Consider the following 21,276-nt stretch of genomic DNA (forward strand, 5'->3'; position numbering starts at 1 on the left):
ACGGACCAAATCAATCATTGCAGAGGGATTTCATTCTGATCCTGTATCAGTACATTACATATACCTCCTGGTTCATTGAATGCAGGCCACATTATGATATGTTGTCTTGTAAAATAGTCTCTAGGTTCCAAATCTTAGGCTGCATAGAGTTTTGTTTCTTCCAATCTATAAAATCCGATTCTCAAAGGCTGCTTGGACCAATCACTGCAGTTTTCTTGGCAACATTTTCCAGAAGTGGTTTTCCATTGTCTTCTCCCTCCTAATCTTGAGAGAATGTGACTAGTCCAAGGTCACCCAGCTGGTTTTGTACCTAAGCTGGGACTAGAACTAACCATCTTCTGGTTTCTAGCCTGATGCCTTAACCACTACACCAAAATGGTTCTCTAGAATGCACAGTATTAAATAAAAAAAAAAATGTCAACTGTGCTTGTAGCATATTACAACATATATTTTTCTTGCCCCAACCCAACTCAGATGGTTATTGTTGTAGGAAAAATAGAAGGCAAAAGTATTAGGTATATTTGCCTCCTTGAGTTATATATAAACAGGCAGGAAATAATAGCAAAAGGTCTGGTTAGTGGACACTGAAATACCTAGGGACAGCAGAATAAAAAAAGAATTAAAAAAAGAAAGAACTAGAGAAAATCTCAAAATAGAAAGACCTACAAATGGAAGTAGAATGACTTTGGCAAAAGGAACAAAGATAATACCAACTGTAATAGGCACTTCAGGTGCAATCCCAAAACAACAAGAGTACCACTGGAATACCATCGGCATTGACAAAATCACCATCAGTCAATTGCAAAAGGCAGTTTTATTTGGACCAAGATATATTAACTATACCTTTAAAGAGTCAAACAACAACTTCTGTTTATCTCAGGTCCTTCAAAAGAATTCAATAGGTGGACAAAAATGACAAATCTAGTGTATACTGTACATCTGGCTGATAATAGCCAAAATGTGCCAAAACCATCATAATAATAGCCAAAAGCCAAAACTGACTTTTACAATTAGGTTGGGTAACATGAATGGAGAGAGGGGAAAGGAGAAAGAGAAGCAAATATTCAAAGCCCAAAGAATTAATAAGATGATGGCTGTTGGCTGAGTAGCTAAATATTTTAATCATGTTTATTCATAGGTAGATTGATAGACAAATAAACAAATAGATATTTGTGTGTTGTTGTTTTTTTAAATTTGATTTATATGCCGCCCTTCTCCGGAGACTCAGGGCGGCTTACAGTGCATTAAGCAATAGCCTTCATACTTTTGTATATTTTATACAAAGTCAGGTTATTGCCCCCACAAACTGGGTCCTCAATTTACCTACCTTAGAAAGGATGGAAGGCTGAGTCAACCTTGAGCCTGGCAAGATGTGTGTGTGTGACAAAGGAATGGCTATAAATATTAAAAGCATGACTGGGTTGCTTATTATCCATAGTTAATACAAGGATGATAATAAATTGTGAATGTGGGACTGAATTGTTTTGATAGTGTCAAGAATGCATTTTTGTATTATGAAATAAAGGAAAGAAACAGAGTAAAACAGTGAAAGTATAAAAGATGTTTATAACATCTTCAGTCCTACAGGGGAGAGGGCAGTGAACATATTACCTAGTTAGCTAATGAAACTTCTGCAAAAAAACCAATAATAACAACAACCAAGCAGAGAGCACCAAGGACTTCGAAACAGATTTACAACTGACAGGCCAAGACAATGATTTAGAATAGTTGTTTTGACAGATCTACAAAAGAATTTGGCTGAAGCTTTAAAATTTAAAAGAAAATATTCTGTAGTTCAGGAGTGAATTGTGGAGTTCTTGGTGCTCTCTAAGCTTGTTTGCTTGCAGACATTTCACTGCCTAGCTAGATAACATTATCAGTGTGAATGAGTGTAGGAATTGCTACCTATTTATATGCAGTAGTGGTACAGTGCCAGCAGTAGTGAGAATGTAGTTTCCTCCTTGGTGGTTCCGTGATGAGAGTATTGTTTTCTGCCTGCTGATTCCTGCCTATCTGAACATGGGCTACTGGAGGGGATGCATTTGTAATTCTTAGTACTCAAGGGGTTAAAAATGATAAAAAGGAAATCTATACTATACTGAGCATGTTGAAAAAATACCACGGGTGCAGATGTAGCTGATACAACTGGGAAAATGTTTAAATCTAGATATGGATTTGTGCTGGTAGAGCAGAGGTGGGTTTCAGCAGGTTCTGACCAGTTCTGGAGAACCGGTAGTGGAAAATTTGAGTAGTTCGGAGAACTGGTAGTAAAAATTCTGATTGGCCCGTCCCCATCTATTCTCTGCTTCCCAAGTCCCAGCTGATTGGGAGGAAATGGGGACTTTGCAGTAACCTTCCCCTGGAGTGGGATGGGAATGGAGATTTTACAGTATCCTTCCCTTGCCACACCCACCAAGCCATACTCACCAAGCCATGCCACACCCACCAAGCCACGCCCACAGAACCAGTAGTAAAAAAATTTGAAACCCACTATTTTGTAGAGGGGCTTTGTGCCTGACTCAAATAAACATCATTATTTCCCTATACCAGTGCTTCCCAAATCTGGGTGAATTATCCCAAATTAACTAAAAGTGTTTTTTTTTTAGGGTAACAACACATGAACTCATTCCCCTATCACAATAGAGATATTTAAATAAGAACTTTCTGGTAAACAGTTTTGGGTAATAAAGGAAAATGTTTGCCCTACGCAGAGAACAGCAACAAAGATGATTGGGCAGGCTAAAATATACAAAGAACTGTTGCAGGAATTAGGTGTGTCAAATTTAATGAGAAGGACTAGGGGAGACATGATAGCAATCTTCCAGGCTGCCACAAAGAAGAAAGGGTCAATGTATATTCCAAAGCACCTAAAGGCAGGACAAGATGCAATGGATGTAAGCTAATCAAGGAGAGAACTAACCTAGAAATAAGGAGAACAATTAACCAGTGGAACAGCTTGCCTCCAGAAGTTGTGGGTGCTCCAACACGGGAGCATTTTAAGAAGAAACTGGACAACCATTTGTCTGAAAGGATATAAAGTTTCCTGCTTGAGCAGAGGGTTGGACTAGAAGATCTCCAAGGTCCCTTCCAACTCTGTTATCCTGTTTTGTTAAGAATAAATGGCTACTGAAGGAATGTGACTTAAATACAAAAATTAAAGCCCAATATGAAAGAAGAATGCGGAATTGGATTGGTTATAAGGAGAGAATTAATAAAGAGTGAACTGTAAAATGAACACAGAAAGTGAATGGATGGAGAGGAAGAGGAATATTGAGAAAGTTGTGGGGTTAATGAGATCCTTAAAAATAAGAGAGGTAAGATGAAACTTAAAAAAACCAAAGGCAATGCCTGAAGGATGCAGCGAAAGAAAGGATGGTTTGCAATTTTCTTATTTCGTACCTTCAATTTCTTTGACATTATTTCTTCCTTCTTTTCTGTGCCCACATGATAATGTTCAATAAATCTATATGTAACCAAATTCAGCAGGCATATTTGCCCTCAGTGTTTCCAATATAAATAGCAATTGGAGATTGTTCGGAAGAAAAATCATTATCTTTAAATAATGTTCAGTAGGTGTTTGCTCAGACTGACTCAACATTGTAGATTTTCATAGATACAATGACAGCAGGCCCACAAAATATCTAGCGCAAAATATCCCATTGTAAGGCAGCCAACATTATGGCTTAATATGATATGTAAACTGAGACAATGCCTGACTCATGTAATGAGCCATGTCATGTTTTGGTTGCTATGACCTTAGTGGGCAACATGATTCTAGCTACGGCGATTTGTAAACCATAGTTGATGGCTGAAACATACCATTTTGGGGAAAAATGAGAAAACAGTAGGTTCAAAGTTCTAGATGCATCTGATTCTTTCAGTGGAGTTTTCTGTATCTTTAGCCTTTCTGGGTTATCTGGTAGGATTGGACTCTGATGCACTATTTTACAGAAGTTTTGGTCCCATGGTGTTGAACATCTACAGTATACTTCCTTTGAGTTAGAACATGCCCAATTTTTTAAAGAATGTGTTGGATGCGTACAAAATAATCAAATGCATATAAGATCATTTTCTATTGTAAATAGGAAAAAGGACAGGAATTGGTGATTGAGATTTTGGATAGGAATGAATCCCCTACTGAACAAGTCCACAGTCTCAAAGTGTAGTGACAGCCCTCAGCTGTCTCTAAACTTAAAAACAACACAATGGCAGCAGACAGTGCATTTGCTTCCTTTATATAAAATGTTTCATTTAACATTTCTAGCCTGTTGAATTAAAAATCTCCAAAAAGACTCCATCTCCACCCCATTATATACCGGTTCCTATATTAGCTAATTTTTGCTCATTTTAATGTTTTATATTGTCATTTTTTTATCTTGATGTAAGAGTTCTCTTGATAGCGAGATGGGTGGCATATAAATTTAATAAATAAACTTTGGGCAGATTACAGCAAGTTAAAATTACAAATGCAGGAAAAAAAATACATCAAAATCACAAAACCAACAATAAATCAGTAATAATCCATCACCTTTTCCCCAAGATGGATATCAATAAAAATTAGTCAGGGTTAAAAGCCTGAGGAAATAAATCTCTTTAAATTTCTCCTAAAAATCACTTAGGAACTTAAGTTCCTAAGTGTAGAATCAGGCCTAGCGCTGTAGAAGCAACTCTTCCTGAAATCATTGGAGTTCGTAAAAAGTATCCATACCTTGATAGCTTACACTTGCTGTTCAGGGTCAATCCTTGGGAAAATTTCAGATATTGCAATGGAAGCAAAATGCTGGAAGAAGTCTGCTATCTATTGCGAAAAGTGGGATTACATGTCTTGTACTATCAAACATACACAAATTCTCAGACGCAAATCAAAGTGTCAGTATTAAGATTCAGCTTGAGATGAAGCAGATTATCTGTACTCTTTGTAATTTATTTTAATTTCAACAGCAAGGATTCGATTAGGGCATTCTCGGAAGTTGGAAAAGAAAAGGCTGTTCAAAACATGCCAAAGCAGCAACAGACTATCCTTATTTCTTAAGCAAGGCCTAAGCCCATCACTTAGGGAAGTTAGATACAAGCTTCCAACCAACTCACAGAGATCTCATCTTAATGTAATCAAGGTGGACTGTTTCCAAGATTTCCTGACATTTAGCCTGATTAGTGAGATGTATGAATCTTTTTCTTGGTCATATGCTGCTGTTCAGTACTTAACAGACCAGGGCGTGGGATGAAAAGAAAGCGGTCATTCTAATAGATAACCATGAGCTATGAATTTATGGGTGGGACTGCATTCCTCTTGGCCCTATTATATTTCTTATTAGCTTTTGATACCATCAACTATGGCTGTGATGGTGAACTTATGGCACATGTGCCGGAAGTGGCACGCAGAGCCATTTCTCCGTGCATGCCAGCCGTCGCCCATTGCAATTCTGGGTTACGGCGCGTGTATGTGCAGCGGCCAGCTGGTATTAGCGCACGCAGGAAGCTGAGCTTCTGGTTTCTGGCATGTGCATGCATGCTGGCTAGCTGGTCTTTGCGCATGCATGCGCGCCAGAAACTGGAACAGCAGGTGGCCGGCACCATGCATGCAGCGGAAACTGGAAGGTCAGCTTCCCAGCATGCACATGCACACCAGGGAGCTGCTCTTCCGGTTTCTGGCACTCTCCCGCGTGCCCACACACTCACATTTTGGCACTCGGTGCCGAAAAGGTTCACCAACACTGAACTATGGTATCCTTCCAGGCTGCCTGTAAGGACTGGAAAGTGAATTCTGCAGCCATGGGTGCTTCCGATCAGTATTAATGGGAAGACGAGTGGTACCACTCCCTAACCGTTTCTCTTCAACATCTATATGAAGTCACTGTGGGAGGTCATCTCCCAGTTTGGCGTGAAGTGTCATATATACACTGATGATATTCAACTTTATGTTGTCACCCTAGGCCACGGGTGTCAAACTTGTCACATTGCCATCACATGACATTTCGTGATGTTTTTTCCCCTTCACGGAGCTGGGGTGGGTGTGGCCTGCGCATGATGCATCCGGCCCATGGGCCGCCTGTTTGACACTCCTGCCCTAGAATGAATCTTAATGGTCTGTGAGGATGACCTTGTAGATAAGATGAAGAGCCAATATCTAGGCCCCTATCATGCAAAAGGTGTATGAACTAATAGAAGGAAAGGAAGAATCTCAAAATGAAACCTCTTTTGGTATTTTTTTAAAAGTAAAAGAAAGGAAGGAAGAAGCTCTTTCAGACTTGCAAGATTCTGTTCCTATAACCTTATAATAAAGGCAGTGTTAGTATTCATTCCAGGACTACCTCAAAGGTAGTCTTAGAAGTCTGAAAATACTTCTCTTCCACAACAGTTGTCTAGGCAAGCAGCTTTTTCTCCTGACTCCAAAGATCATTCCTACAGACATTACAGAAACAGAGAAGCTGTGAAACCAGAGATAAGATATGGATGAGTAGAAGGAAGTTCTGACTTTATCTCAGCAAGAGGGAGTAACTATTTGTTTAGAAATATGGTGGCTCCAAGATAGCGCTAGCATTAACTGTGTAAGGATTGTTCTTCCCATAAAGAAACTGGTCCACAACTTGGGGCCCTCTTGGACTCACAACCCCTACCTGAATAGTAGGTAGAAATGCTGGCCAAGTGGGGTTTTGACCAGCTGAGAGTGGTATATCAGTTGCTGCCTTACCTGGACCAGATTATGTCTATGTCTTCAAGTTATCATCATGTATTGGGTTACTGTAACTAAACGAGGCTACCTTTGAAAATGAAATCTGTTGGTACAAAATGCAATGGGTAGATTACTATGTTGTCCGGCACAAAGAACCAGGAACACTAACTAAGTTCAAAGCACTGGAGAGTTTATTATTGCTACGTATGCATATGAATATGGTCTACTAATGGTCAAAGCTAGATAAGAGTCAATGGAATTCATGGGAAGCTGCACTTGGATCTCTTGTGGCTGTGCAATGATTCCAAACTGATGACACGTTTAACCCCGCCTTCTAGCTCAGCCTACTCATCTCCTATGGTAGTTAAATAAATGAACTTTAATGATCTAAATAGCTTAAGGGCTGATGATCTGAAGGACTGCCTCCCTCATTATGGTGAACCAGTCCAACCATTTAGGCCTTCAAGAGAAGCCTTTTTGAAGATCTGTATTTATTTACTCGCTGCCATTGGCAGAGGTCTGTTACATCTGGCTCACCTAGTTCTTTCCAAACTATGCCACACACTTCAGAAATTAAGTTTGGCCCCCACTTTCTGCATTTACAAAGATTCAATTCCTCCACTAGGATAGTTGTTAATTGATTTTAGTATGAATTTTAATGTATGCATTTAATTTTTTAGAGACATGAGTATTTAATTGAGTAGAAAAGCAGACTATAAACTGAATAGCTTGTGTGCTGTGCAAACCCAGCCAGCTGTCATTTAAGAAGAAAGAGATGTGTCTTCAGCCAGATCCTTTCATATTAGCAACAACTTTAGCTATGTTTATACATTTTAAATTGTTAATATTTTATGTTATATTATTAGCCATCCCAAGTACCCTATGGGTAGAAGGGGAGAATAAAAATTGCAATAATAAACAAAAAACAATGACTTAGTATAATATATGAATCCAGCCTCACTCTCCTTTATTGTATCTTGCATTGTCACTTCATGCTATGTATGAATACTGATCAATGTGATCTATACATGCAGTAAAAAAAACTATTTAGTGCCTATAAATATTTCTGAACAGTGTAATCTATTCATGGGATCAAGAAAATTATTTAGTCGTCAAACTCTATAGCATCGTTCCAATGCAAAATAAGTAGGTTCCCACTATTGTACCAATCAGAATCGAGCTGGAAGGGACCTTGGAGGTCTTCTAGTCCAGCCCCCTGCTCAAATCAGGAGACCCTATACCATTTCAGACAAGTGACTGGGCTAACAATTCAATGGTATAGCAACCCTTGTGATTCAAAATGTGATCAGCCCGTCCAAGGCAGACACAGACCTAAGAGTTTTTCTCTCTCCGCTCTGCATTGCTTAGTATACATGCAACTATCAGTGGAAATCTGTAACTCCCAGCAGAGGCCAGATAATGCCTCTGGTGAGAGGTCCAACAATACCCTTTACATAATACCAGCCACAGCTCTTGGCCCCTCCTTCCTCGCCCAAACACACACTAAACAAAACTGCTATTATGACAGGAACCACTCACTAAATGGCTGCTTTTATAGTCCGGGGTTGTTTCCTTTCAATATTTGTATTATCTTTTTTCTTAAAATAAAAAAAAAAAAGTTTTGCTTTTGTTTTTGGTTACAAATAGCCTGAAAAGCACCAGTAGACACATCCAGGATTCTTCTGCAGCCCTCCCTCTTTTCTCTCTCCCACTCCTCTTTCCACTTAGCCCCCCCACCCACCGGCTGTCAGAGGGAGTCTTTGGTTTGAAGGAGAAGCAAGAATAAACCCACGTTGTTGGGTGTAAGGAGTGTGTGTGTGTGGAGAACTGGGAAGAGGGGGGCGTTCAGGAGCTGAGGGGTCCCTCTCTTTTACCATACCCACTTCCTAAACACCCCTCCCCCCATCGCCCCAGGGAAAATTGGCAGGCCCTCTTCTACCCCAGCATGCCAACAACCCACACGCGCTATCCGCGCACACCTTGCAAAGCCAAACAATAACAAAAGTCCACACAAACTTGAGAGGTGACGGAACAGCAAACCACTCGCTTTAGGAGAGGGTTTTTATTTTATTTTTTTATTTTTTTTTGCTACAGGAGCTGCGGCGGTCAGCAAAATAAAAAGAGCCAAAGGCAAAGCCACCTGCGCTGCGGGCGCTGATTTGTTTGTTTGTTTTTTTTCCATCCCCACCAAAACACCGGACCCCCCCCCCACCCCGGCTAGAAGTTATCCCTTCTTTTCCGAGCGGCGATAGGAAAGAACCAGGGGAAAGAGCGAGTCCCTGAGAGAGGACAGCTCCACGACCCCGAGCGCCGTGGGGTGAGAACGAAGGGGGGGGAGGGCGGGAAGGGAAGGGAGAGAAATTCCCGTGCAAAAGTGAAAGAGGGCGAGGAGGCGAGAAGGTGCCGATGGACCAGGAAAGGGGCAGCAGGACGGGGAGAGGGAAAAAGGAGGCAAAAAGCCCGTCGGGGCAAGTGGGGGGGGGAGGAGGAGAGAGACAGAAAGAAGGGTGGCTGGCAAAAAGGAACCCATCACCGCCCCCCACCCCACCCCAGGTCCTGATTTACCCGCTTTATGTCCTTGGGGGGGGGGATTTTATTTATTTATTTATTTATTGGTTCGATTTATATGCTGCCCTTCTCCGGAGACTCAGGGCGGCTTACAATGCGTTAAGCATACTTTTGTATATACCTGCTTAGTAGGGCTTTCGCAACCCCCTCCCCTTTAAGCGGTGTTCTTTTTTATACAAAGTCAGCTTATTGCCCCCACAATCCGGGTCCTCATTTTACCTACCTTGGGTAAAAGGTAAAAGATTGGGGGAGGGAGGGGGCTTAGCGTTATTAAAAGGTGCAAGAGAGATCCCGCTCCAGCCTGCCGGATCGATTAAAGCGAACGCTTGGGGAGGGCAGAAGAAAGTCAGTGGATTTTTGGGGGGGGGGGAGGAGGAGGAGGAGGCAGGAAAGGAGCGCGCACCTGTTTTTCAGCGGCTGACTTTTCAGCTCATAGTAGATCTTGGGCTCCTCGTGGAACTCCTCGCCCACCTCGAAGTCCGGCACAATGCCCGATTCCGCCTGCATGACCCTTCGTCTCGTTCCGCGCCCCCAGCGGGAGTGGGGGTGTTGGGAAAGCAGCGTCCCGTCCTCCCAACACAGCGTTAGAGCCTGCCCGGCGGTCACAGAACGCTGGCCACGCGCGCTTTGCTCCACAGCCTCCACTCGCCTAATTTGCCGACTCGGCTGCGTTTTCGTACTGCTATGCCCCGCGACCGACTCCGCGGCGCCCGCCCCCTTCGCCCACACCTCCCTCCCGGTGCTGCCTGGGAGCTGTAGTCTTTTCAAGGAGACGGTGTCAGGCGCTCCGCGGAGGAGAGGCACTACGACTCCCAGAAGGCTAAAGGAAGCGTGACGTAAGCCGAGGGCGGAGCCGAAAGAGACACCGGCAGGCGTCCTGTCAATGTCAGCAAAAGCGCTGGCCAAGGGTATTTCGGTGGCGTGGGGGGCGCGAGGCTGAGCTTCTTTTCCTAGAATGAAAAGCACTCAAGCCTTCCAGGAAAATTAGGCTCTGCGTTTTTTCATTGGAGACTAGCTCTGCATCTGAGCAGGGGTGCCCTCTCCTCTGTCCTAAAGTCTCTGTCTTAGACCCTTGGTATTTACTCCTTGCCAGTGTCAAGGCGCTTCAGAAATGCCTCAGCTTCTTTATATCTGCCAGGATCTGTATTTAAGTTTTCTCAGAGACCATCCCTTCAGGATATGGACTTGCTTAGCAGTGAAGTAAAGTCACCACAGATTAGGTTTTGAAACACTGAAGTTGCCCTGCAGGAGAAAACCACATGCACATAGCCACATACAAAATCTACATACTAAATACATACTGATTTAAAGCTTCTATTGGCATGTTTTGTTTTGTTTTGTTTTTACACAGCAGCTCAACAAATCTGTTTTGGTTGCTGCTTACTTTTTACTCTTAAATGTTCAAGATTGACTTTAATGAAGGTGTAATTAAATTTTAAATTTTAGTGCCCTAAAAGTTGTTTAGAACCTCTCCAGATATTAAGATATAATCAAAGCTGTGGTTTTTCCCAGTTGCAATATATGGCTGTGAAAGTTGGACCATAAGAAAGGCTGAGCGCCAAAGAATTGAGGCCTTTGAACTATGGTGCTGGAGAAGACGCCTGCGAGTCCCTCGGACTGCAAGGCGGTCAAACTGGTCATTCCTAGAGGAGATCAACCCTGACTGCTCTTTAGAAGGCCAGATCCTGAAGATGAAACTCAAATACTTTGGCCACTTAATGAGAAGGAAGGACTCACTGGAACGATTGAGGGCAAAATGCTGGGAAAGACAGGGCAAAAGAAGAAAGGGACGACAGAGAATGAGGTGGCTGGATGGAGTCACTGAAACAGTTGGCATGAGATTAAATGGACTCCGGGGGATGGTAGAGGACAGGAAGGCCTGGAGGAACGTTGTCCATGGGGTCACGATGGGTCGGACACGACTTTGCAAATAACAACAATAAGATATTAAGAATGCTTAAGAATATGAGCCGAGGTGGCACAGTGGTTAGAATGCAGTATTGCAGGGTACTTCTGCTGATGGACAGCTGCCATTAATTCATCAGTTCAATTGTCACTGACTCAAGCCTTCCATCCTTGAGGTCAGTAAAATGGGGACCCAGATTATTGGGGGCAATATGCTGACTCTGTAAACCGCTTAGAGTGGACTGTAAAGCACTGTGAAGTAGCACATAAGCCTAAGTGCTATTGCTATTGCTATTGCTATCCTGTCTGAATATGCCCCACTTATGAAAGGGACCTGTCATTTTCCTCTATGTCTTGCAAATGAGAGCAAGAAACATAAATTGCACATAATTCTCTTCTGCCCCCTCCTTTCTTCACAAATTTTAGAGGTCAGTCTCAGAATGAACTCATCAAAAGTGTGTTTTAACTCTCAGAATGCAGATTGCAGTGATTTCTTCAAATTATAGGGCTGGGAGTTTTAGTCCAGCCCTCTACTCAGAGCAGGTTTCTGCATACCATCCTGGACAACTGACTGCCCAATCTTTGCTTGAAAAAGTTCAGTGACAGAGACCCTGCAACTCCAAGAGGCAGGCTCATCTAAAATTTCATACAGTAGCTCTTATGGTCATAAAATTCCTCCTTATTTCAAATTTGGATCTTTGTCCTGTAAGATTTACACCCACTGGTTCTTGCCCTACTCACAGGAGCTACAGAGAGAAGAAATCTACATCCTCTTTCTTATGATAATCCTTCAAGTTTTGGAAGACTGCTATCATACCAGCCTTCTCTTGCTCTTCTTTAGGCTAAACATATCCAGTTCTTTTAAGCATTCTTCATAGAATTTAACTATCAAGGTTGCATCATCTTCTTTGCTCAGTTTTGTCTAATACTCTATTCACAACACATATCTGCAGGGATAAATTGTTATACTCTTTTAGAATGTTTTCTGTGGCCTTGGGAATTGAATGGCTTAACATATTTATCCCCATGTGTTTGGCGGTCTATAAATCTGTCAGCAACCTTGGTTCCCACTGGTCCTAGGATTTTGGTACATTGGATTATTATAATGTTGCCAATAAAGAAACTCAGGGTTGAAGTGAGGGGTTCTGAGCTAGGTTGTTTTCTTGCAGCACTGATGATGTTACCTAGCTGGGGAATGAAATGTCTTCAAGAAAACAACCAAGCTCAGAGAGTATCAAGGAGTCCACATTATGATGTTTGCCTTTCCTTCCTGCTAACATCAGATGCCTTGTTCTGTTACTTCTGCCTACCCTCCCTGTCCTAAGGTTTTCTTTAATTCGTATCCTTTTCATGTATTTATAATTATGTTTACACTGGTATCTGTCACAAAATACATGCTTGATGAAATAAATAAATAAATAAAAATAAAATAAGTGCCAGAAGTAAATCAAGAAGTATGTTGCTCTTAACAGAATATCTATTACATTTTGGCCTAGAGTTTTAATATTAGCAGCTTCTCCTTTTCTTATTTCTCATTGGAGATTTTTGTGACTAGCTGACACATTGTGACTTGCTCTGATCTAATAGTTTTTTGATAGGTCCAATGAATTGCCCTCTTCTGAATATTTTTACATAGTGAAGATTTTAAAATGCTCCCATCTTTAACCAATGAGGACTTGAAGAAGTAAATCATGGAGACTAAGTGATGGAGATACAGTCATCAATAGTAGTACAAGTATTTTGAAGTTAATAAAGAAAAAGAAAGAGACCAATGCTATTAGAAGTGCCAACTTTAATTTTCCTATACTGTCTCTGATCTTATTTATCATTGAAATACAGCTCAAAACCTTGCCAGAATTTGAAATCAGCCATCATTAGTATCATGACTGGGTATGTCCGGACGGGATGACTGAGGCAGGTCTTGAGAGTGTTATCTGGGGGGAGTTCGATCCTGTGGCTCCCGAGGACATGGACAGGGTCCTGGGACGGCTGAACGCGACCACATGTTTATTGGACCCGTGTCCCTCCTGGTTGGTACTGGCTTCCTGGGAGGTGACACGAGGCTGGCTCCAGAAGATTGTTAACGCTTCTTTGAGTGAGGGGGTCCTGCCGGCCGCTTTGAAAGAAGCGGTTGTGAGGCCCCTCCTCAAGAAGCCCTCTCTGGATCCAGCTGTTTTGGCTAACTATCATCCAGTCTCCAACCTTCGCTTCGTTGCGAAGGTTGTTGAGAGTGTGGTAGCGCAACAGCTTCCCCGATACCTGGATGAAACTGTCTATCTAGACCCGCTCCAGTCCGGCTTCCGGCCTGGGCACAGCACGGAAACGGCATTGGTCGCGTTGGTGGATGATCTCTGGAGGGCTCGGGATAGGGGTTGCTCCTCTATCCTGGTCCTGTTAGACCTCTCAGCGGCTTTTGATACCATCGACCATGGTATCATGTTGCACCGGTTGGTGGGGTTGGGGGTGGGGGGCACCGTTCTGCGGTGGTTCTCCTCCTACCTCTCTGACCGGTCGCAATCTGTGTTGACGGGGGGGCAGCGGTCGACCCTGAGGCACCTTGCTTGTGGGGTGCCACAAGGGTCGGTCCTCTCGCCCCTTCTGTTCAACATTTATGTAAAGCCGCTGGGTGAGATCATCCGTGGCTTCGGGGTGGAGTTCCATCAGTACGCTGATGACACCCAGCTGTACATCTCCACCCCAGGCCACCCCAACGATGCCCTTGAAGTGATGTCCCAGTGCCTGGAGGCCGTGCGGGCCTGGATGGGGAGAAACAGGCTCCGACTCAACCCCTCCAAGACCGAGTGGCTGTGGCTTCCAGCGTCCCGATATAGCCAGCTGATGCCATCGCTGGCTATTGGGGGCGAATCACTCGCCCCCACGGAGAGGGCTCGCAACTTGGGCGTCCTCCTGGACGCACGGCTGTCTCTAGAAGACCATCTGACGGCCGTGGCCAGGGGGGCTTTTTATCAGGTTTGCCTGATACGCCAGTTGCACCCCTTTCTAGATCGGGACTCTCTACGCACAGTCACTCAGGCACTAGTCACTTCCCGCCTGGACTACTGCAACGCTCTCTACATGGGGCTCCCCCTGGGGTGCACCCGGAGGCTCCAGCTGGTCCAGAACGCGGCCGCGCGGGGGATTATGGGGGCGACGAGGCGCTCCCATGTGACACCTCTCCTGCGCGAGCTGCACTGGCTCCCGGTGGTCTTCCGGGTGCGCTTCAAGGTGTTGGTGACCACCTTTAAAGCGCTCCATGGCTTAGGGCCGGGGTACTTACGAGACCGCCTTCCGCCACCAATAGCCTCCCACCGGCCAGTACGCTCGCACAGGGTGGGCCTCCTCAGGGTGCCGTCCGCCAGACAATGTCGGCTGGCGACCCCCAGGGGGAGAGCCTTCTCTGTGACGGCGCCCACCCTCTGGAATAACCTTCCCCCAGAGTTACGTATAATAACAGACCTCCGGATTTTTCGTCGGGCCCTGAAAACCTATTTATTTCAACTAGCTGGGCTGGCTTGAGCTAAATTTTAAATTGATTTTAAATTGGGTTGTTTTAATTTACGGCCAGAATATTTAATTATTTTAATACTGTTTTTTAAATTTTGTATGCTTTGTTTTTACTTAGGCTGTGCACCGCCCTGAGTCCTATTTGGAGAAGGGCGGTATAGAAATTTAAACAAATAAAATAAATAAATAAATAAATGGGAGGCAGTAGGGAAAATGGTTAGAGTCAAAGCGCATTGTGGATTATAATTCAAATCATCTAGAGGATACCATATCGCCTAACTCTGCTGCTTAGACTCACCAAAGGGTATCTTCACATATTGATATTCATCTTACAGATATGTGAAATTAGAGGACAAAGCAGATAGATCACAGGAAGTGACTTCCATGCAATCTTAAGGCTTGACTCCTTTTTTTTTTTTTTGTATGAAATAGACCTCTAGAGGGCTATGTGTCAGAGAGCTAAGCATCTCTGGATGGCAATGATTCACTTGAGAAGGATCTCTTTAATTTGAGAAGGTTTACCTTCCACTCCTCCCTTTTTAATGCTTCAAGATTTTGTCAAGGATAGTTTTCTTTGCGAGGAGTCCAGCATCTTTATGAAACAATAAATCATATTTTCTACAGCAGGTGATAAAAGAATATTTGCCTTTTCAACTCTTCAAATAGGACATGGAAATGTTTGATTTAGACAGAAGTCCTCATTCGACTGCTAAGTTTTAAAAATGTTATAATTCTCCCTCTGTCAAAATGCTGACTAGAAGTTCCTGGGTACAAGCTTTGTCTCTTTGATTGATGGTGCTCTGGAAACTGCCATATGTACTGATTATACTATATCAGTAATAACTCTCACATTTGCCTCACAGAATTACAGAGTTGGAAGGAACCATAGAATCATCACCATCCAACCATCTGCTTCATGACAGACCACCCTTCAGCTGAATATCACTGAAGAAGGGAAGGCCCACCACCTCTCCTAAGTAATTTGTTCCACTATTGAACAGATCTTAATTTTTAGGAAGTATTTCCTAACACTCACATACAATCTGCCTTCCTACAACTGGTGCTCATTTTAATTGTCATGCCATCTGGGGGTAACAGAGAACAAGACTTTGAAGCTGGCACTCCTTCTCTTCCTTGCAAATTGCAGTGTCTCTTAGCAATGGCCTTTTCTCTTTCCTGATTCTCCTTTTAAGATAATGTATCTCTTCTAGTTTATTCAACATTCTGTGCCTTCCTCCACCTTGTTTCAATTTTTTTTTCAGAATTTTCATTAAAACATATTGTCCAGAATTGGACACACTATTCAAGAAGATTCATTGGTGGAAAATGTAGTGGGGCAGTCCCTTAGTATGAAAACTCTGCCTCTCTTGGTGTTTCCTAATATTGTATGTACCATTTTAGCAGTCACCATACACTGCTGTTTCGTATTCAGTTTGTGAACCATATATATCCAGTTTCCTTTTCACTTAGGCATTATTTTTGTCATCCTATACTTCCCCGTTTAAATTCTACTTCTTAAGCGAAAAACGTAACATTGGTTTCTATTTTTTCCTGCCCACTTCTCTAACCCAACATACCCATCGTAAATGTTGCTTTTATTTTCTACAGTACCCAGCTGACCTTGGCTGATAACAAAAAGCTAGGTAGGACTGAACCTAATTAATGCTTTGAATGAAACTACAAGGCATGATTGTAAGCTGTTCTGGGAGTTTTGCTTTAACAAAACAAAAACAAGAAGGTAACCTGTTTTATATCCTCCTCTCAGAAAAAAGTGAGCAAGTCACTCATGTCTCTGTGATCTTTTGTCTGGACTACTGCAATGCACTCTACATCAGGGGTTGCCACCCCCAATCTGCGGCCTGGTCCAGAGATGGTATTCAGCAGGTTCTGAATAGTTCTGAAGAACCAGTAGTGGAAATTTTGAGTAGTTCGGAGAACCGGTAAATACCATCTCTGACTGCCCCTGCCCCCATCTATTCTCTGCCTCCCGAGTCCCAGTTGATCGGGAGGAAATGGGGATTTTACAGTATCCTTCCCCTGCCATGCCCACCAAGCCATGCCATGCCCACAGAACCGGTAGTAAAAAATTTTGAATCCCACCACTGGCCTGGTCCATTTGGAACTGGACCGTGGAAGTGGTGTGCGAATGGATGTACATTTGTGAAAATGGCGCACATTCATGCAAAAGCATCCCCTCTCCTTCCCCCGCTGCCACCATCGCTGCTTCCGCCAGTCCACTGAGCCAGAAAGGTTGGAGGCCACTGCTCTACGTGGAGCTGCCCTTGAAGAACATTCAGAAGCTTCAACTAGTGCAGAACATGGCTGCACGGTAAAGGGTATTCAACACATGTGACATCACTTTGTGACCTGCAGTGGCTGCCAAGTGTGCTTCTGGGTGAAATTTAAAATATTGTATATCATCTTTAATGCCCTTCATGGTTTTTGATTGGGTTACCTAAGGGACCATCTTCTCCCAGTTGTTCTACCTGTCCAATTCAGGCAGGAAGGTGGGGCGTGCTGGAGCTCCTCTCAGTCAAGAAATGTCAGCTGGTGGAAACCAGGAGACCTGTCTTTTCTGCCATAATCCCTGCCCTCTAGAATACTGTCCCTTCAGATATAAGGATGACCCTGATCTGGTTGTTTTTCATAAGGTCACAAAGACTTTGTTGTGTGGCTAAACCTGGAACCTGAGTGTGTTATGGGCCCCATTTCCTGACTGTATTAACATTTATAGGTCTGTATAGGATCTTGAGTAGGGGGTTGGACTAAAACCTCTGAGGTCCCTTCAAATTCTATTGTTATATGTTCTGTGTTCCATAGTAACAGTTTTACTTGGTGCCATTAATTGGTTTTATTTTATGATGTACACTGCACAGAGTTACTTGTTGAGGTGGGCTGTTATAGAAATAAAATCACTCAATAAATTAAACAACGAGTTTAATCATTTTCTTTTTTGTTACCCATTATAACGTTGCCCTCTTCATAGTGCAGGTTATTTCTTTTCTATCTTAAACATAAGAAAAAGCCTTTTTCTTCTTCTTAGCATCCTTTGCTAACTTTAAACCTTTAAAGATAAAGGTTCCCCTCACACATATGTGCTAGTCGTTCCCGACTCTAGGGGGTGGTGCTCATCTCCGTTTCAAAGCCAAAGAGCCAGCGCTGTCCGAAGATGTCTCCATGGTCATGTGGCCAGCATGACTAAATGCCAAAGGCACATGGAATGCTGTTACCTTCCCACCAAAGATGGTCCCTATTTTTCTACTTGCATTTTTTACGTGCTTTCGAACTGCTAGGTTGGCAGAAGCTGGGACAAGTAAAGGGAGCTAACTCCGTTACGTGGCACTAGGGATTTGAACTGCTGAACTGCTGACCTTTCGATCGACAAGCTCAGCATCTTAGCCACTGAGCCAACACGTCCCTTTTGCTAACTTTACTTCATTCCAAATACCCTTCCCCATTTGCCCTTAACCATGACCCACCAGTCACTCTCTCCTTCAGTCCAACTCACTTTACAAACAGCTGTTGTGCTGGGGAAAATAGGAGGAGGAAATAATATTAGGTATGCTTGTTGCCTTGTGTTATTTATAAAAATGATCAATGCAGAATATAATAAATCAATACAACATAAATCAATAGGATAAAAATAAAATTTGAATGAATGAATAAATAAATAATGGAATGAATGAAATTGTGTTGCAAAAGCTCTTTTCTGCAATTCTTTTTATCCCAACTCACAAATAAGGCAGGGTTAAATTCATCCTTAGCTGTACCCATGTTAAAATACTAGTTTTCCTCCTCCTTCATAAAGTATGGAACATGTGTTAGGCTTTTTCACCCTTAGTAGAAAGTCAAATGTCTTTTGTAATTTGATACGAAGACAGTAAAAGCCAGATAGTGATTGGCAATGGGGTAGTAAATTTCATGCTGGGACAATCTGCTGCTCAATTAAGAAATGGTGGGCAGCACCGCTAGTTTGAGTTTTTCCCAAAAATTTGGGCTTCCTGTATATGTAAATGCACCTCAAATATTTCAACACCTCAAACATTTCTAGCTATAAGCCCACTCAGAGTCATTTTGAACTGCAAGATGGATAGCAATAAATTATAGATGGAATGAATAATGTGTGTGTGTGTGTATGAGGAAAAGAGAGATTTTTTTCTCTGTGTCTTATGTTGTAGAAAATTAAGGAAATCTATTTCTATTCATCCTTGAGAATCCAATAAATTATAGCAAAGAAAGAGACCTTCACCAGACATTATAATTGTATTATGACATCTACTACAAGATTACAATGTAATGATCTAACCATACTGCCTCCCACATTTGTGACCTGGCAATATAATGAAGATGGTGGTGTAATAATTAATAGCTGGAAGTCTAAAGGGCTATTATGAGTAAGCCTGGCATCAGTGTTCCAATGACTTTGTGAACCAAAGGTATTTCCCGAGTTTATTCTCTTGGTATCCACCCCTTGGTTATGAAATCCTGATTTCTCCAAAGAAAACAATTACATAATTTGGCAGAGAAATTGTCAACAATACACAAGCAAGTAGCAGGAAAAGTATCCCAATGCAGAACAGGTTGTGGGAATGGAAGGGAATGGAACGGAACAGATTCTGATTGTCATGTACATATATATGTAAGAAGTGGTTAAAGTCATGGATCAGAGCCAGGGTGATTTAGGCTCCATTTTACCATCATCAATCACAGAAACTCATTGTGTTATTTAGGGACAATAACACTCTCTACCCAACTTACAGGGTTCTTATGGGGATAACATAAACTGAGATGTCAGTAAGTGTCTTTGTGCTCCTGGAGAAAAACATACAAATCAAATAAAGTGAAAGGCTTTGTTTCAGCTTTTAAAAAGGCACGTAATCCTTATAAATACAATAAATTCTCTGTTCGTCAAACCTTGATTTAGCAGATTTTGGATGCAATAGACAAAAGCTGTTTGTCATTTTATGTAGGCACAACAACATTTTATGCATATGTAAAATGGCACCGTGGGTGCTTAAAAATCCCATTTGCCATTTTACAGATATTTCAGGGCTAATGGACATCCCTTCCATAATTAGCCTGTTAAAAGGAATTTTAAAGTAATATTTCACACTTACAATGTCCAGACTGGGACAGTGATTGGGAGCTGTCCAGAGTTGGTTTAAAGATGGGCAGCTATATAAATGTTCGGATGAATGAATGAATGAATGAATGAATGAATGAATGAATGAACGAACGAATGGGTCAGGCTAACTTTGGTAGAATTCAGGTGTTCTTTTTTCACAAGAGATAGCACACGGAGAGGGAAAAATCCTTCTCTTCTGTCTACTTCCTCAGAGGTTAAGGAAGGCAGAAGCAACATATAGAAAGAGTACCATAGCAAGTGACTCATTGGTTCTTCTTTCTCCGTTGTGCTTTCTCTTAGTGTGGACAAAGGCGATTCCCCCATGTGATAGCAGAGATGGGAAAGGCACGAGTCAGTCATAATTTATTTGTTTTCTTCTCCTGTGTAACATGGAAAAACTCCCCTCCCCTAAAAAACCATCACATGGGAAGAAATAAATAAAAAAGCTTTCTGAAAATTTAATCAATGATTTCATATTTTCCAAAAGGGAGAAGTAGATGTTGCTCAGTGGTGGAATGCTGGATGGAAGAGAGATTTTGATATTGGTCAGCAGCAGTGGCAAAACACAGGAAACTGACCAGGGAAACACAACTTAATTGGAAGCCTCTAGATACACACATGTCAAGGATCCACCAAAGTCATGTCGTTTTCTTCACTATATGGCCATAAACTGAGAGATAGTGGGCAGCAAGATTATTTACAGATAGTCCTTGATTTACAGCCATTCATTTAGTATCTGTTCAAAGTTACAACGGAATTGAAAAAAAAAAAGACATACAACCAGTTTTCACACTTACAACGGTTGCACCATCCCCATAGTCATCGGATCAAACTTCAAGCACTGGGCAACTGGCATGTATTTTTGTTAGCTACACTGTCCCAGGGTCACCAACTGTAACTGTCAGGGTATGATTTAAGAGCTGACCAGCTGCTATGATGATGTAATGCTAGGAATGAGTCAGCAAAGTTTTTGGGCTGATATCACTTTAAGAGCCTGTAATAAGAAAAGGCCCTGTTGGGGCGTATCCAGGGGTGAAATGCTCCCGGTTCGGATCGGATCGGGGTGATCCGGTAGCGATTGTGGCAGATGGTTTGGGGAACCGGTAGCGATGGCGGCACGAGGCTCTGCCCAGTAACGCCCAGGTGTCGTTACTTCCTGCTTTTAAAAGGTTAAAAAATGGCTCTGACAATTGCAAGGCACAGCTGTGATTGTCAGAGCCTTCTTTTTACTTTTAAAAGCATTTTTTTAACAACTTATTCACCCGAATAGGTTGTAAAAAAATGCTTTAAAAAAGTAAAAAAAAAAAGTTGGCCACGCCCACCCAGTCACATTAAGCCACACACACACCAAGCCACGCCCACAGAACCGGTAGTAACAAATTTTACATTTCACCACTAGGCGTATCTCTCTCCCTGTGTGCTTCCAAGCTGTAATTGCTGATTGCTGTTTGTTTGAGGTCTGACTAAAATATGTGTACTGTATATATACTTTGTAGATAAA

General features: G+C 42.4%; 1 protein-coding gene across 4 annotated transcripts in view; it reads right to left on the reverse strand.

The window, feature by feature from the left end:
- MITF (melanocyte inducing transcription factor) overlaps positions 1-9,953 on the reverse strand; it is a 188,206-nt gene extending 178,253 nt beyond the window's left edge. For 2 of the 4 annotated variants that reach the window (XM_087887955.1, XM_034440585.2), the window contains exon 1: positions 9,645-9,953. In XM_087887955.1, the coding sequence (XP_087744081.1) occupies positions 9,645-9,748 (104 nt within the window). In that variant the 5' untranslated portion in view covers positions 9,749-9,953. The remainder of the gene's footprint in view (positions 1-9,644) is intronic. The other 2 variants (XM_034440588.2, XM_034440584.2) reach the window with 2 other exon arrangements.
- Between the last annotated feature and the right edge of the window lie 11,323 nt (positions 9,954-21,276).

This window comes from Pantherophis guttatus, chromosome 2, assembly GCF_059756535.1.
Source record: "Pantherophis guttatus breed Tessera chromosome 2, ASM5975653v1, whole genome shotgun sequence".
Lineage (NCBI taxonomy): Eukaryota > Metazoa > Chordata > Lepidosauria > Squamata > Colubridae > Pantherophis > Pantherophis guttatus.